Here is an 18,509-nt window from a genome sequence, read left to right on the forward strand (position 1 = left end):
CATTTGTAGTTAGATGGGGGTCTTGAGTTGGTTGGGGGGGGGGGGGGGGGGGTGGGAGTGGGTTGGGGCGCTCTTTGATGCAACTCTGGAATGATTAGGAATGAAGATAATAGTAAAATTGTTTATGTTTAAGATTGACTTCCAGGGTTTAACCTACTCTCTTGTGCTGAGCTGATATATATAAATTTGGTCTTGCAAAGTAGGTTAATGTCTTATCAAAAGGAGGGGTAAGTAGGTGAAACGTTAAAGTATACATAAATGTCCAAAGTTTTTCTTATTTTATTAGTACGATTATTTGTTGGAAGACAGAAATCTAACGGTTTAATTTTTTTTAAATTCCTAAGGTCACATGAAATTTTTCCAGGACAAGAGGGTTAGGGGGTTAGGAACTTAGGATAGCAATAACTATAGCTTGGGGCTTTCACCGACAAAAAAATAAGTGTTGGTCGGTAGTTATACGTTGACATCATAGTTCACCCACCATCACATCACTGCTTAGAAAGTTTTGTGACACTTTAAATTAAGGTGTTAGAAAAATTATATAATTTCTCTATACTTTATGGTATTTTAAATTTAATCCTAATTTTTTTTATAAAAAAAAAGACAATTAAAAGTGACCTTTTCAATTGTTTCAATTCAAACACAGATACGGACCATTTCAAAAGATACTATTACCATTAGATTATCACTCATTTACTTAAACCTCCTAAAGTTCTTTAAATTAAATAAATGTAACATCATATATTAACATAAGTTGTGGATAAAACTTATCTAAACAAAACTATTTCATGTGAAACTATAAGAAGTCTCGATACTAAATGACAATTATGAAATTATATAATAATTAGTTATTTAATTAGTCCAAAAAAATTAATAAAGATATAAGTTATATAAGTTTATGCTCACATCATATCATATCATGATACTAGTTCAACTCTTCTATAAAAAAAATTGATATTAGTTCAACTATCGTATATTAATATTATGGATTAAAAAGTTGTATAATATTCAACCAAAAAAAAAAAAAAAAAAAAAAAAGAGAGAGAGAAAAAGTTGTACATATATTGAGGTCTCGTCAGGTGGATATGGATGTCATCTTTCTATTCCTTTTCATTTTTTAACACTTTTTTCTTTTCATTTTTTCTCCTTTGCCATGTGGCACCCATTAAAAATTTTCAAGTTTACTCTATTATCAAATTTTGAAGCTATTTGCTCCAAATACAATGCTATCATCATAAGTTTCTAGAAATATAAATGAACTTTTTTTTTTTTTTTGAGAGGAATAAATGAACTTCTATTAATTTAATCATCTATCAAGTTTTTTAATAATAATATTTGGTAATATATGTCATACTTGCATTATATGGCTCATGCTTTTCCCATGCGATGCATTATAATTACATTATTATTGTGGGCATCAAAAACAAACTATCCTTGCTAGGAATATAGGCAATATTACCGGAATGGTGTTTAATTGACAGTCACAATTTATTTATCTAAAAAGGTTGGGAAAAACACTCCACAATGGGAGACTCAAACAATTGATCTAATAAACTTTGCTTGTATTTCAAGTGAAACTAGCACATTACAATAGGAAAAATTCTATTTCCCGTGGTATTGCACTATAACAGATTAGTAGTTTTCTCTCTATTTCTCTCTCTTCTCTTTTTTCAACCCCTTTCTATTTGCTTGCCCCCCCCCCCCCCTTTATATAAGCACATTTTTTGCCCTTATCCCTCCAGCTTTCCTATCTCCAACCAAATTCTCAGGGATATTTTCATCTTCTTTATCAGTTTCCTCCCTTTCCTTATCCTAGAACATGACATTTGGGGGTGTTTGTATTGTTCAAATTGTCTCATATGCATTCAATGTGGCAGAGGTTAGGTGGAAGTCCCTTCATTAATGCGGATGTAAAGATCTCTGCCATTCTTATGTGTTTTGAAAGATTTCCTGTGGTTCTAAGTGCCAACTGTAGGTACGCCGTGAATTATCTGTGTACATTTCCTCGGATAAGACTTTGCTCCATGTATTTTATTGCCAACTTTGCGGGAACAGTCTATAAGGATTCCTTTTGCCTCCTAGATGCTATTGAGTTTTACCTTAAGCGTGTGGGTTTGGCCCATTCCACTCCATGGGGTCCAATAGGTATTTGGGCCTTAGGCTTGGGTGACTTTTCCACTCCCCATAATTATTATTAACATAATTAATTCTAAATGAAATTTTAATACAGAGGTTCATGAACATTAAAAAAATTTAAAAATTCAATAACCAAAGGGTTTTTTAAAATTTAAATAAGTTTCATTATTTATTTTAAAATTTTAAAATTAATTATATTTTTTGGTTTTGACAAAAACTCTATTTTCACAATGTTTGGTCATTTATCTTTATTATCATATATTTTTATTTAATTTCAATTATTTAATTGAAAAGCTTTCAAGTTTCAACCCTACTTATTCACTAAAAAGGTTGAAATTCTATTTATCAATCCATACCACACTAGCTATTTATTAAGGTGTTCCGTAAGTTGTGTCAACCTATTTAATAAATAAGTCTTGTTTAGATCAAAGGATTTTGACCTGTGCTCTAGTTGGGTTGGCGTGACTATCAAGTCATATAGTCAAGCTCCTTTCCCTTAACACAACACAAACACGACTGGCCAACAAAAAGAGCCATCATAAGCAATCCGTTCTGAATCCCATAGGCAGCAGCATCTATAAAGAACGTTTGCTTTGAGGCAGATTTTATGTAGTTTGTCTAAATCATAACAAATATCAAAATCTGCTGTTGATGATCCGGCATGTAGCTTATACCAGACTAATGATACTGCAGCGTTGATTTATAATGAAAAACCCATTCCATTTCATAGAGGGGGACAAAAAAAGATCTCATGCAGAATTCAAGGTATGACCTATGTCCCAGCACTTAGATTTTCCACTTTCCAGTAATATGGCAAACAAATCAGGTAGTCCATGCGAGAAATTTAAGCATGAGAGATTGAAAAGCATTCCGGCCATTGAACATAGACTTCATCGGTTCAATAATAACAAAGAGGTAGCAGAGTTCTCAATCATTCACCATATAAAAGAGAACTAACATGAACTCGTAAGTTCTGCAACATCTTTGAGTTTAATGTCTCCCCAGATATTTGAGCAAGAAAATAGTTTTCCTAGAGGCTTGGCATGCCCATCCCTGTTTTAGAATCGTAAGTCTTCTCCAGCACGAGATCCATTGGCGTATCCTTGGGACCAGCTGTAGAAACGAAATAACAATGTGACCAAAGTGCATAAAATATTAAGCAGAATTATAACAAGCAATAAACTCTCCAACTGGTTCTTAGAAGGAGAGGGTGGCAAGTTCAAAAGAAACTTCACAAAACAAAGAATTCATTCAGAATCCTTGTATTTTTTTTTTTTTTGGGGGGGCGGAAATTACACTTTACCATCCTAAACTATACACTAGATTACACTTTGAACCCTACACTATTCGAATGCACACTTTGCATCCTAAACTATCACAATTATCACACTTAGCACCCCTACGTTACTTTTACTGTAAAGTTAGACAAAAATAATATTACATGACTTGCACATGATTTTCTCTTAGGTGTCACACTATTTAAAGACCAAAACACTCTTTTCACAAACAATTAAAAACAAAATGCTTATTTTTTTTCTCATTTTTTTTCCAGTTCTGTCTCTCTCTCTCGTGCATACAGGTACAGCTCTTCCCCTCTCTCTTGCCCATGGCAGCTCTTCTCCTCTTTACCATTATTCAGTTTCTCTTCTCCCCAAATCAATTGCTGATAAGCACGAGTCCTCCTAAGGTCAAATGAAGTGATTGGTAGCTAGGATGTTTCCCTACTTTTGGGCTTTGCCTAAACATACCACCCTTGTTTTCTGGGAATTGTTTGAATTTATGTTTGGTTTTCCAAATAGAGGGAAATAGATTAAAACATTTCGGTCTTGTTTTGCTATTCATTTCTAAGATTAGCTCATTAGTTATTACAAGCAACGCAAAGATGGTGTTGAATTGGCTCTTGTTTAATGGAATTAAAGGACTAGCAATATTACGTAGTTCTTTGAAAATCAAAACTCATTGCAATGGCCTTCAGTGCTTTATAAAATACAATATAGTCAGTCATACAGTGCCAGCTTTGACTTCTGATGTTCTTGGAAAAGAATAACAGTCAGTCATACAGGGGAAGAGCTGCTGGGCAGGAGAGAGGGGAAGGGCTGTATGCAGAGAGCAAGACCAGAAAAAGAAAATAAGCATTTTGCTTTTAATTGTTTGTGAAAAGGGTGTTTTGGTCTTTAAATAGTGACACCTAAGCGAAAATCATGTGCAAGTCATGTGATATTAATTTCTATTTAACTTAACAGTAAAAGTAATGTGGGGATGCAAAGTGTGATAAATGTGACAGTTTATGGTACAAAGCGTGCATTCGAATATTTTAGAGTGCAAAGTGCAATTTAGTATATAGTTTAGGGTGGTAAAGTGTAATTTCCCCTTTTTTTGATTGGTAATAATACTTTTATTGAAAAAATTGAACATCATGTTCAAGATGTATTCTCTTCTATATCTCTTTATTTCTTTTTTCTTCCCAATTTTCTCAAGGTTTGATTCTGACTTGTACATCTATTTCAAAAGGAAAACTCCATATTTTGGCAACCATATCTTCTGATGGATGCCAGCTTAAAAGCCCTGTTGGTACCTATTGACAACCTCAATTGGAATCATACTGGTTACTGTTGAGCAATGGGTGTTTCAAAAGACATGCTCCTGTTTTTTGATGGGTAAGTTACACACAGTAGATCTTCTCCATCCCATTATTATGAGACGAGGAAGTGTCAATTGAGCAATAGCTCAATTGGCAAAAGGCATGCTCACTTGTGTGTTTGGATGCACTTATTTTCATAAGACACAATAGACATAAAACATAGATGTTAAATATACATATGACATGATTCTCAAAAAACATATATACATATGACATTGCAAGGCACACAACACCAGCCATTCATGTTCCCATCCAGTCTGCCATATGGATGTAGCATACCCTCAATTCAACTAAGCCTTAATCTTGATTAAATTGATGTTGACTTCATAAATCTTCATCAAATTAGAGTCAACTACAACATGTTCCTATATTGTCCACCATATGGATGTAGCATATTCTCAACTCAACTAAGCTCTAAACCCAATTAAATAGGAGTTGACTTCACAAATCCCCATCAATTATTTAGAGTTGATTTTGAACCTAATATTTCGCTCTTCAGCTTATTCTACCAGGGGAAAAAGATGCCATTTAAGCTAAACTGCTAGAGCTCATTGGCGAGTCTACTACATTTATTCTTTCCTACCATTTTATCCTATTTAAAAGCCTCTATCTTGCTGCTCTAGTCAACAAAACCTTCTTTATGACTTCTACCCATATCGTTTTAGGCCTCCCTCTATGATGCAAAACAAGTTTGAAAGAATAAGAGATAAAATGGGGAAAAAACAAACAAAACAAAATACTCTAGGCTTCACCACCTAAGGGTTCTTGGAATCACCACCAAACTGTAAAGAAACATCTCTAATTAGCAATCTTATTCAAAATGCATTGTCTGAAAACTATTCCTGGAGCCTCTTTTTAATAAGTTTCAAAGATTACATTAAGCTACAATTACATCTCACAAATTGAAATCTACAGCCCTGATAAAGGACAAATTCATTATTTAAAAATAAAAACCTAATATCTGAAAAGAAAAATATGAAACAAGAAAATCTGAAATAATTTGGATGTGCTCCCTGCATCACTCTTACCTATTTTCACTCAACTCAGTTGAATCACTTTTTCACCAACACATGAATTGGTCTCTGTTGCAGAAGACTATCTCAAGTGGCTCTCCCCCATCACTTCTTCAATATGAGCTACACCTACCTTTGAGGCAAACTACATTCCATATCTTATCATTCCTATCATTACCCTGTATCCATTTGGACATTCTCAATTAAGCTATGTTCATTTCATAGCTAACTACAACCAGTCTTATATAGCTTTTATTATTGGCAAGTTACACATTGACCATGGTTTTTGAAATGACGACATCACCTTCCACCTTGCTCTTAAAGCCTTTGTGCCAAAACAGCCCCATTCTCTCTAACATAAAGCACAACTAATCATATATAGTTTTTTTTGTGGTAAGTTGCACAAGCACCAGATGGTTTTTGAAACAACAATATCACCCTCCACCTTGTTTTTATATAAGCCCTACAGAATGTGTAAATACATGCGTGCTGTGTAACTAATTGGGTGTTTGCATGTTTAAACTTTCAATACATTTTCTTAACTTTATTTCACAATAAGAATATTGAATAACTGGCTTCATGACTATCAATCAAAATTCATAATATTAATTCTTTCTTTCTTTTTCTTTTTTTTTCTTCTTAATTCACAATATTAATAATAAAATTCCACTATTCAAATCTTTCCTTACAACAGCTGCATATTCCTCTTTTAGAGATATGCTGTGTGGGGTTCTTAATCTAAAAAGCAAGGCAGTGACTTCAAGCCTCACATCACATGGCTTATGTCTAATGTGTCAAGTGTTGTCATGTATTCTCCCTAGTCCCTATAATTGCAAATTGAAGCATAATGTGTAAAATATGCAACCTACAATTGTCTATTATCACACGGTTGTAAATAAAAACAAATATGCTAAAGAAAAACATCCACTGAGTCAACCAGTAGAACTTAAAAATGAAAATAAACCCCCTGGTGGGAGGGAGGGGGGGGGGGGGGGGGGGGGTTTGGATTAAGCTTGGGATAATTACCAACTGTAGGCCTCGGCGTTGTCCTTATCTTCAAGATCTCTGGACGAGGTATTATGGAACCAGATGCTCCCAAACCTCTAGATACTCTTACTTTACTGCCATCTTCAAGATACCTAGTTCCTACCTTACAAGGCTTCCTGCATAAGTAAACATTACACACCACCCCTGTGAAATAAAGAATAGAATATCGATAATTGTTAAATCAGAAGCCTAGAGTAATTCCATACCCAGTCACTGGATCAACAACTTGAACATTTGACGCATGCAGTGGTGCTTCAACTGTAAAGATCCCACCTTCATGACCTTGCCCTTGTTTAATATGTTTCTTTACCTGCAAAAGAGCAAGAGACAACGATAACAACCTTATATTAGACACATGGTCTTTTTCAGTACTATGTGCATCTTATTTGAAAGCCATGAATTCCTTTTAATCTCTCTAAGTCATTTTAGGCAATAATATATGATTCAAGTAAAGAGAATGGCACAAAGTCACACAATAAAAAGAGTCACTGAACCCACAATTTGTTTGACTTCTTTTAATCTAAAAAGCGTTGCAGATTTCAATAAATTGTGCCTTCTAAATAGTTTCAGAATGTTTATTTACTAGGAATGGAATTTGGATCATTAACACCGGTACCTTATGTTATAGGAACAAGTCTATTAGTAGAAGCACCTAAAAAAGAATAGTCAGATAAACTGTGTGGAGGAGGATTGAGCAGTTTTAAGTTTCAAAGACAGTGGCGGATTAAAATATCATGAAAGAAGCTAACTTGTCTCTTTTAGATATGGAAAGATATATCTATTAGGAAATTTTAATTGAGGACCTATCCAAAATCCCTGTTAAACGTTAATGATACAATAACCATTTGCTGGTTGAACAGAAGAACAGCTTAAAAGGAAAATTAATGCATGTATCTTGAAAATACATACATATTACTGTATTCAAGAGCACATATTATGCGAACTGCATATAATATTGTTGCAAAGCATATGATCACTTTAGCATTTTTTCTAAAGCATAAAGCACTTTGAAATAATCAGCGCATGCATTCACTACACATGCACTACATTAGCATACACCGGAAGTGGGTTATTGCCAACCATCATAGCAACACATTTGGTCATAAATAACCAAACCATTTAGATTGTTCATCCTATGAAACTGCCAAGTTTGACTTGCTGTCGCTAAAACCAAATTATAACAATCACAACAAATTAAACAACCGAAAATAATATGCACCTTAACATGTTATTCTCACATTGTAAACCTTATAATAATCTGTTTAAATTTTTTATTTATTTTTTAAAAAAAACCACCCAATTACCCAAATAAAATGAAACAGTTCCTCACCAAATTCTTGCCCTCAACAATAACCCGATTCTGCGAGCGAATTACACGCTTAATAAGACCCGTCTCACCTTTGTCTTTGCCCCTTATAATCATAACCTGCAACAACCAAGCCCAGCAAGTGCCCAAAAAAAAAAAAAAAAAATCATATTATGTTAAAAAAAAAGCAAATAGTTGAAAATGAATTAGAAAGTTTTGTTTTTCCCTTACATTATCTCCTCTGACAATCTTCCAATGCCTAATGAGTTTCTGAGCCGCTTTCCAACCCATTTCGAACTAAGCACAAAAAGGAAAAGCAAAAATAGAAAAGAAAAAGAAAATCATTTTCGAATGGAATAAAATGTGTTTAGGGTTTTTCTGGGGTTTCTCTGTATAGGGTTTTTGACTTAAACCCTAAAACCCACAACTTTTTTCAGACCCAAATTTTTTTTTTTTTTTAAATGTGGATGTTCCATCTTTTCCAATTACTATAATTAAACCTTTGAAACACGAAGACAGATACCCTATATTTTGAAATTTAAGATTTGGTTATGAACATTTAGTGCCATGAAAAACACTAAAAACTGAAAATACCGGTGGATTTGATACGCCGCTGTCGCCGTCTTCACCGGCTTAACCCCTTTCTTCTTCTTCTTCTTTTTTGCTTCTTCGTCTTCTTCTTCCTTTTGTTTCTGTTCTGCTTCTTCGGTGGATCTGTTTCTTTTTTGCTTCTTCGTCTTATTTTGTTTTTTGTTTCTGTTCTGCTTTTTGTGCCTCTCACGTGAGCCACATCTCACCCTTTTTTCTTTTTTTCTTTTTTTTTTACATTGAGCCACTGAACCATTAAGCCTTTGGTCCGTGAGCCACTGAGCCTTTGGTAAGAGAGGCTTTATTTTGTACATTATTATTATTGTTATAATATGAATTTTCTATTATTATTATTATATAAAAAAGCATGCTTAGTAATATATAAAATATATAAATAAAAATATTTTTAATAATTTTTTAATCGTTGAGTCTTGCCGCATCCGTACTCACCTTTTTCAAAAATTGTCGAGTTCTACATTCGCATCCGAGTCCCAAAACGCACCCGTGTTTCATAGTTTAAAACTAGCTATCAATTATATCAAAGCAAAGATTATAGTTCAATAGAGTGAAGAGAGAGAGAGATTGGGTCACCTCAAATTGCAGCAGTGCGTGGGCGTGTGCCTGAGTAAGCGATTTTTGGTAAAGGGCAGGGTCGACTAAGCTATGGATGGAAGTGACTGTGAGCTGGGTTTCAACCCGACCCAGTGAGAATTTGATGGTTTTTTTTTAATTATTTAAATTCTATTTTATTTTTTAATTTATGGTTGCTGTGGTGGAAATTTACTCTAATCGCAGTAGATATAGTTATAAATGATAGTAACTAGTTTATCAACCAAGAAAAAAATGGCCATCCAAAAAAAAAAAAAGATTGTAACTATTAAGTATTAATCAAAGTTTTGCAAAATGACCTCTTTGAGAATTTAAAATGAGATTTTATTAAAATTTGTCACAAAAAATTGAATTATTTATAATGGGGTGAAGTTTTTGTCTAATGCAACTATGCACTAGATACGATATGATGCGAATACATGTGCAATTTTGGATACATGTCTGCATCGTATCATATTCAGTGTACAAATGCACTGGACAGAAGCCATATCATTTATAAAACAAAAAATATATATATATATATTTATAATATAATAGTCGCATGCAATTTTATTAATAAAGTGCATGTGACCACTTTCCATCCATTATAATCGACGGAAATGAGATTGAAAGATTAATTTTAACAATTTTGATCGCTTAACAATTAGTAACACAAAAATTAAAAATACACAAAACATGTTGTAATCAACTCAAACACTAGGGTCTTTTTGCAATTTGAAACTAAGGTCTACCATGAATCACTTTGAAACACCATCCTTGATCCCGCCGAGTAATACAACCATGATTTTGAAACTCAGATCGTTCGAAGAATCGAAAAATGGAGAAGGTTTTTAAGATTGGATCGAGGTTGAACTATGATGTGTCATTTAATTGGAACAATGCCCATAAATTAGAACAATAACCAAAAAAGAAAAAAATCAACTGATTATTAAGGTATCAAAACCTTTTTTAAGAAAATTTTATTGAAAAGAAAAAAAAAATTGATTTTTTATCATTTTTTTTTTTTTTTTTTTTTCATAAAAGCAGTATCAAAACATTTCAAAAATAGTTCATTAACAAATTTTTGGTTGGTCTGAGACCTTTTTATTCTCATTTCTCTTCTTTTAGTCCCATTTGGCTAGATCTGAGAAGTCCAATAACAACACCACGTTGGACTAAGTCACAATAACGGCAGTGAATTCAATAATCAGTTGCTCAACTCCCCCCTTCCAGCAGGCCATTCATGATTCAACCATAGCCAGTCTACTTGCATGCGACTTTCCTATAGACCATACTTACCAAAGATATGATGTGATTGCTACTTTTGTGTGTATATATATATATATATATATATATTTTTTTTTTTTCTTTTTTCAATGATAGGTAATAGTGGGGAGGAATGGGAGGTGTGATGCGAACAACAAACATGGGGCAAGATGCCATTACCATTAAACTATCAATTGAACCTTGGGGAAGAGGGGGAGGAGGTATTTGGACCCAAGTTCTCCCCATAAAAAAGACCGGATCACCAGACAGTGTCACAAAATCACAAGGCTTTTGCAACAAAATTTACTTAGTTGAACCTGCAACATTTACTAAGAATTTTACCCTCTCATTGCACCTTTACTGCATTACAAGCCCAAAATAAAGTCACTTATTATCGTCTTACATCATCAGGACCCTATCAAACCTATACCAATTATCCTATATAGTATATACATCAGCGGGTTCCACAGAAGACTCGCATCTTTGTCAGACATTTCATAATCTTTGTGATTGGCTATCTTTGTCAGAAAACTGAAAATCTAGCTACAAAATCTACACTTCAAAATGTGAAGGGGAGTTAGCAAACCCTGAATCAGCATGTCATCTGGAACAATTAAGTACCTGCTTCTTATTTACATAGACATCCTGGTGTGATACTTTGTGGCTGAGCCAATACAGCACTCCCCTCTGAAGAATCCTCTTGAAGGATGTCACCTATTTGGACCCAGTCCTAATTATGCTGTCACAAAATGTAAATGGTAAGTAAGCTATACAGGTGTCCTTAAAGTGAAAGATCTTCAAATTGATCCAGTTGCATAATCACATCTATAAATTCCAGGCATTGAAACTTGTTGAATATGGAACAGCTAAATAACGTGCTCACCCCACAAATCTGTAGTACTGACTTTAGGATCTGTTCGGAACCAGTAATCATTGTCAATCTGCAAATAAGTTGGTTAGGTTTCCTTCAGCATGACCCAAAATAGGAAAAAAGAAAAAACCTATAAGGTATGTTTGGGATGGAGAGAACTCATTTTTAGTGTATTTTTGCAAATCTTCCCCTCTTCTATCCCTCATCTCCCTCCAAAACATAGGGTTACAAATCAACTTTGAAACTTAAAAAATCTGGTTTTTTTTTTTTTTTTTAAATAAATTTTAAAAGAACACTTCTAAACATACTTACACCAGAGTCCAAAGGAATAATCTTCTGAATCCCAGACACCTCTGAAGCTGGAGAGCTGAAAGCTTCAGAAGAATTGTTTTGATTAACCTGGGGTGGCTGCACTGCATCTTCCTCTTTGCAGTGATCACTATTCCCAGCTGATGAATCTGGTGATTTAGCCTGCTTAACACTCATACTTTCATGTTGGCTGTCAAATTTGCTACAAGCATCAACAACATGGCCATTAGAGAGAAGACACTACCTTCTCATGTAAAACATATAATGCAAGAAATATATATATATATATATATAGAGAGAGAGAGAGAGAGGCAGGGGATTGCGAAGAAATACAGCTGCACATGCTCATAAAAGAATACCTCAAGAGGTACAAATCAATTGGTCCAGTGGTGCTTCTAATAGTCATATTACACTGCCTCTGGTGGAAACCAATATCCTGCTGATCAAGCAGCCAACCAATCACATATATGCTAATACAATGCACAAATTTTCAAACCACATCATCCACACTACCCACCTCGTCGGGATCAGGAACTTCAATATTACTTGCCTGTGGAGCTTTTATTGCAATAAGTGTTTGATTCTGTGACAATGATAACAACCAGAAAGTAAGCTTGAGAAATCAACAGATAAGGAACAAATTTCAAGGAGAGGGAGAGAGAGATACCTGGAAGCATGGAAGGCTCATAATATCTTCTCCTGTTAAAAAAAGGTACCTGACAGTCCAAAGAGGCAAACTATTAACTGAAAGAACCAATATCATACACATCAGATACAGTGAGAATGTGGAGGAATTCGGAGTATACTTTTGATAATTTTCACCTTCCTTCAGGGCATTCAGAAACTCTAGTTTTTGCCTGAGGAAAGAAAATCATGACAGCTCAAAATTCAAAACGCTAAAAAGATAAATCATAGAAAAACATCTTTCTCAATTAGTGAACCAACCTTATAAATTCATCAAGACTGCATTCTTCAAGATATAAACTCGCATTTTCAGCCTGTAATGAAACAATGGAGAGAGTTCAAGTTATTGTAATATGTCGATAGGAAAGGTTAGAAAACTTGAATTTCAATTTCATTTTATAAAATATGCCAGTTACAATCAGCTTTGAACTCTCCAAACCTAAGTTGACGTCATGATATTAAGTTGTCTTATCTAACCAAACAATTAATGCAGACAATACCGTAAATTTCTGAGTCCAGCTAAAGAAAATGATCAGTCATCAGCAATCTGCTTCATATGAGATCTATTTGTCTTAATCTTGGATTACTGATACAAGACTTCATTTAATGTCAGCTATCCATTGGAACTTTTATGAAGATGGATATGCTGACAATATGTTGTGAAACTGGACTTAAGCCAAATGGAAGTTTGCAAACTAGTTCACACAGCTCAACCAAACTATTCTGCATACAAATTGAGAAAGCATCAAAGATCATGTATGTTAACTTTCCATTTTTTAGTACATTTACAGAGCAAGGCTTAAGTACTTCCAGCTGAGTATTTTTTCTGTATAGAAATCTGCTTTTGTAATGACGAGTCAATCTATGAAGTTCCTGTCATGTTTCTTACTGTATGTATGCCAACACGGAATTTCAAAAGATTTACACTAAATTTATACCGTGCAAGAAGCAATAACTTGAGATGCTTATCATGCAATAATATAATCAATTTGTAATTCTGTAAATTCAGCAATTAAAAAATCAACATAAAGAACATGAAAGAAATTGAAATGACTGAAATTTTATATGCACCTTTAGTGCAGCAACTTGATCGTCCAGCTCCTGCTGGCCCACATCGCCATATCCCCTGTTTAATGCTAGCATGTCATTATCAATTAATAATAAAGAAGAAAGCACTAAAGAATAAATTGTATTTTCTTTTTCTTTTTCTTTTTCTTTTTTGAATAAATGAAAAGGCCAATATCATTACTTCCAACGTATGTGGTTCTTTGAAGTTTTCTCTATCAATCCTATTCCTTCAAGGACATTTGTAATATCATATATCCTCCGCTTTTGAACCTGTCAAAAACAATATGATGCAAATACCCAGAGAGTATAAAGTAATCAGCACTAAACAATACCAGCAAGTTAAATTTCTGGCACAAGAATGAGTCATGCTTAACATACCTGTTGAAAAAGGATTAAATTCATATTCACCACAGAAATTCTTGTCATAGGAAAACATTTTCAAAATTTCAACAGAAGCAGATCCTTTTTTAACTTCCACCAATCGAATAGCAATTTTACATAGAAATTATGACAACATTTAATACCTGCAGTATCTCTGCAGTATGGTTCAGATCAAGGGTGCCATCCTTAGCTTCCTGGATCAAACTGATAAATTTCTTGGTTAACAAGCCTGCAAAGAACATATTAAACCCATTTACCATAACCTCAGTAGCCACATCAAACAGAAAACCAACCATTCAACAAATAAATGCAAACTGTGTGTATCTGTGTGATGTATAGAATCATATATGAAGAGCAGTAATTGAATAGAACCTTACTAAAAACTTACCTAAAGAACTGTCATAGCGACAATTAGCTGCATTCAGACCATTAGGACACTCCGTCAGAAAAAAATAATAAATTAGAAATCAATATGCCCATTACATGGGCCCAAGATATTAATATATGGACTAATTAATAGATGTAATAAAGGGATGTTACCAATATCTGTTTTCTGAGTCCCAGATTTGGTTTGTTTTGGAGCCTTTGATTGAGTCTGATGCTTTCTACCAGTGCGTGACTCTGGTTTAAGTGGAAGATCATTTGCTAATTCAGTCTGTCCGGGGATGGCGGCCTGTCCACTTGTCTGGGCCTCACACTCATCTAATTCATTCATTTGCCTCAACTGCAGTGATTACAGTATTTTATATAATTACATAAAGAGGTACAAAGAATACACATCAAACACCTGCTGGACATATACTGTTGCAACAGAAGTGGAATTAACTCATACAATTTAACTTCTGTTCATGCAAGATTTTATATTAACCAGATAAGAGGTAACAAGATGTATGAGTATATGGTTGAAACCTCTTAATTAAGAAAAGGCAAACTCAATATTCACAACCATCCCAGCCACTTCCCAACAATAATTCTTGTTTGTGTTCTCACTGCATTTATATCAATTCATGATGTACAAAAGAAAATTCACATAAATGTGAGGCCATCATAAGCTAACTGTATGACAATCATGGATAAAGAATCCACATCTCCAATATTTAAGTCATTATTTTTGTACCAAAAGAGAAATACATAAGTAAATGTATGTGAACAATCAAGCAAAATTTTAAGTGCCATAACAATATATTTTTAAAAAGTTCTCAACACGCATCCAGCCTCCCATACCATAAAAACCAAGTATGAAGCGTACAAAGTGCCCAAGACCCACTTAGCTTTTAATTAAACGCTAATAAGTATGGAGTTGCATATGCATTTTCAGTTGAACATACAAGTGATTACATTTATAAAGCTTTATCAGCCCAGCAGGTAAGATATTGTTTGTCTACCCCTTACATTGTCGCAGGTAACTTTTAAAGGGGATGTCAGCTGGGCTCATCAAAGGAAAGCTCGGTTCGTTAGATGCCCCAGTCAGATTCAGCACATAACAGAACAAAGATCTGAAAATATCTGGGGCATTGTGAAATACTTTTCAAGCCAATGAGCTCTAGCTCAAACGACACTTTCTCCTCCCATTATAATGTGACGGAGGGTGAGGTCTTGGGTTCAAGACCTGGGTGCATGTGGAAAAATTAAATAAATAAAAGTATAAGAAAATGAAATACTTTGCAAGTCATTTACATATTTTCCAAATTACAACGAAATTTACTGCTTCCATCTTTAAAATTATTTCTTCTTACTAACACAGTATCCCTAATCCATGGGTTTTGAATAAATATAGATTAAGAACACTCTCTATATTCTTTCTGATGATTCAATAGCCAAGACATTCCATCTACATTGTTTAATTATGGATGTTCACATGGAGTGTCAGATTCTAGACAGTTCCTTTGTGCCCTTAGTTGAAAATATAAACCTTCTTCTTACAAAAAAATGCTATTTCCACTGACCATAATTGTAGGTTGCAGATATGGACAAAAATATAACGTAAAGAATCACATTAAGACATAATACCACACGATTTGCCAAGATAGCAATCTAAAAGACATGCTCGAGATATATAAGGTTTGTTTTAGAAATACAAGGAAACAGCATTCCAAATTAAAAGCATGCAATATTTGCATTGAACTTGCACTTAATGTGGCTCACTGCATAAGTAACAAAATCACAAAACTTGCCTGCAGTACAAATTCATTTACCTAAGAAACAATAATTAAAAATCTTAGTAAAAACTTAAAATGCCCAACCGAAATTCAAAATGGAGAAACGAATAAATGCTTTTACAAGAATCGTCTTGACAACATAATTTATTTATTTTTGGATGACGTAGGAGTACTTCACTCAGATTAGTTACACGTCACTGATAATCAAACTCCTACTCCACTCGCCAAAACCAATTATCGGGTAATCCATGGGGCTTTTCACCCTTGACGGGATAAAAATTAGTTTCCCCAAACCACAACACAATGCCAAACAGAGTTATAAATATTGAACCATATCAGCTTGTTCGGCTAGAATTTATCACACTGGCCAGTACCACCAATCCAGTACACTTACCCTTTTGAAATATACCATCCTACTATACCAGGTTGTTTCAATAGCGGCTATTTTGGCTCATAAAAAATCATTCAAAATTCCTTTTTTTCTTAGTATGTAATGAATAAATGAAATAATATCTTAATGTGTTGAATAGAGATCATAAGAATGAATTCTGTTTCTCTGATTCAGATAATGCAAATGGTTATATGAAGTTATTTTGAGTTCATGAATATATATATATATAAAAATGGATCACAAAAACGATACACTGTGATCAAACCGAAAAGGCTCTGATTCCATTCCAAAAAAAATTGAAAACCTAACAAAATCTACAAAATTATCGTTTGTGCTAAAAACAAAATATAAAAGGCGTAAATGTAAAGTGAAACGAAACGAAGAAGCTCACCGCCAGTTCGGCAAAGGTGGCGGAATGAGCAACGGAGGCGGCCGCGTGAGAGTAGGAGGGAAAGGGATTAGTAGCGAAGAAGGAGAAAGGTTGAATTCCCTGGAAAGCTGCTGCTGCTGCTGCTGCGTAGGGATTGTGATTGTGAGTGTGGAATTGCGAGCCAGGTTGTTGATTTGGAGGGTTTGGATCGTTCGCCATTGAAGCGTGCTCGAGAGAAATAGAGAGATAGAGAGAGATAAGAGAGTGATTGATATGTTGGAGTGTTTGGAGGGAAAAGATGAGAATGAGAGGGAGAGTTTGTGTTTGTGCCTGTGTTTGTTTGGGTGTTTTAGAGAGAGGGAGAGTTCAGGTTTGAAAAGGAGTGAAAGAAAAGAGTAAGGAAACGGAAGAAGAGGAGAGAGAGATTCGATTCTTTCGAATCGCAAGCCTTCCCCGCCACTCCCTCTTGCCTAAGTTTCCTCTTTTTTACTTTTTTTTTTTTTTTTTTTTTTCCGCTCTCTCCTTCATTCTACTTTTTTTGAGTTCTTCTTCATTTGGGCTTCTTCTGTTTTTCCTTTTTGTGTGATGACTTGGAGCCCATTTGTATCTTTTTTTTTTTTTCTTTTCTTTTCTTTTTTGGGCTAAATAAAAAGGGGTCTCGGGTCTTGACGTGGACTTATTGACTATACGCGACGTAACAATAAGAATAATACAACATATATCATCATAGATTTTATAGGGCTATTATTGTTGTATCTATTGTTTCATTTTGACTTATCAGGCTCTAATGGATGTGAGTTCCAGTAAGCTCAATTAGTAAAGTTTCTGATGATTGAATAAGAGATTTGAAATTCAATCTCCACCTACACTAAAAACTAATTGGTGTTTTGGTCTGATAATAAAGAGATATTATCAGGAGCGGATGTCATAGGTTAAAACACTCTTTAAAAAAAATTTTAAAAAGAGGCCCCAACGGATACTTACTAAACTATATTATTAAATATGGTTTACAAAATCTATTTTAGACTTTAATAACCAACAAAGATTTGCTTACAATTATTATAAACTACTGAGATAAGTGCTTTGGTAGGCAAAAAAAACTAGCCGAAAAAGTAATGTTTTTTAGAGTATGAATTTGGTAAGGATGGAATATAAAACTCATATTTTACACCATCCAATAATAGATTGTTACATCAGCATTTTACTTAAAATTCAATACATCCTACCACATCTAATAACATCTCAATAAACTCTCAATTTTGTTGGATTTGTATATGAGTATTAGAATTGATTTGGTGTAGTTGTACTTCTTCTTAAATATGTGATAAGATGGTGTGGCATGTTGGAATTGGAGGAGTAAAATATGAGTTTTATACCACATTCTTACAGAATTTAATCTCATTTTTTTATGGTATGTTTGGTTAGGATGGAAAGGGAGGGGAAAGAAATTGGGGAAGAAAAATGGAATGGAGTTTTCTATTTTGGACCCACTATTTCTTTCCTTCCAAATAGGGAAGAAAATGGCTTTGAGAAAGAAGTACAAATTACCCTCATTTTTAATTAATTATCTCTACCAAACACACCTGACGGAACATACAATTTTTTTTCCTCCTATTTTTCCAACCTCCCAACCAAAGAAAGCCTCAACTTTCATAAGAGACTAAAATTCTTAAAACTTTATTTATCATACC

General features: G+C 34.1%; 2 protein-coding genes across 3 annotated transcripts; both read right to left on the reverse strand.

Moving 5' to 3' along the window:
- Window positions 1-2,994: 2,994 nt before the first annotated feature.
- LOC126712389 (uncharacterized) lies at window positions 2,995-8,909 on the reverse strand. Its single transcript, XM_050411699.1, has 6 exons — window positions 8,738-8,909; window positions 8,375-8,440; window positions 8,168-8,263; window positions 7,044-7,147; window positions 6,817-6,953; window positions 2,995-3,249 (listed from the first exon to the last, which is right to left on the reverse strand). Exons 2-6 carry the CDS (start codon window positions 8,432-8,434, stop codon window positions 3,167-3,169), a joined length of 480 nt encoding a protein of 159 aa, XP_050267656.1. The 5' UTR covers window positions 8,435-8,440; window positions 8,738-8,909; the 3' UTR covers window positions 2,995-3,166.
- A 2,001-nt stretch (window positions 8,910-10,910) lies between these two features.
- Window positions 10,911-17,336, reverse strand: LOC126712390 (transcription factor E2FC). 2 transcript variants are annotated; one of them, XM_050411700.1, is made up of 14 exons: window positions 16,840-17,336; window positions 14,439-14,622; window positions 14,287-14,313; window positions 14,042-14,127; window positions 13,699-13,787; window positions 13,521-13,575; window positions 12,711-12,763; window positions 12,572-12,622; window positions 12,433-12,481; window positions 12,283-12,348; window positions 12,125-12,204; window positions 11,769-11,967; window positions 11,469-11,526; window positions 10,911-11,324 (listed from the first exon to the last, which is right to left on the reverse strand). In XM_050411700.1, the coding sequence occupies exons 1-14, from the start codon at window positions 17,035-17,037 to the stop codon at window positions 11,320-11,322; spliced, it is 1,200 nt and encodes a 399-aa protein (XP_050267657.1). In that variant the 5' UTR covers window positions 17,038-17,336; the 3' UTR covers window positions 10,911-11,319. The 2 variants fall into 2 exon arrangements, with proteins under 2 accessions (XP_050267657.1, XP_050267658.1); XM_050411701.1 differs by having other exon boundaries at window positions 12,125-12,201; window positions 16,840-17,334.
- Window positions 17,337-18,509: the final 1,173 nt, after the last annotated feature.

Source organism: Quercus robur, chromosome 2 (assembly GCF_932294415.1).
Source record: "Quercus robur chromosome 2, dhQueRobu3.1, whole genome shotgun sequence".
NCBI lineage: Eukaryota > Viridiplantae > Streptophyta > Magnoliopsida > Fagales > Fagaceae > Quercus > Quercus robur.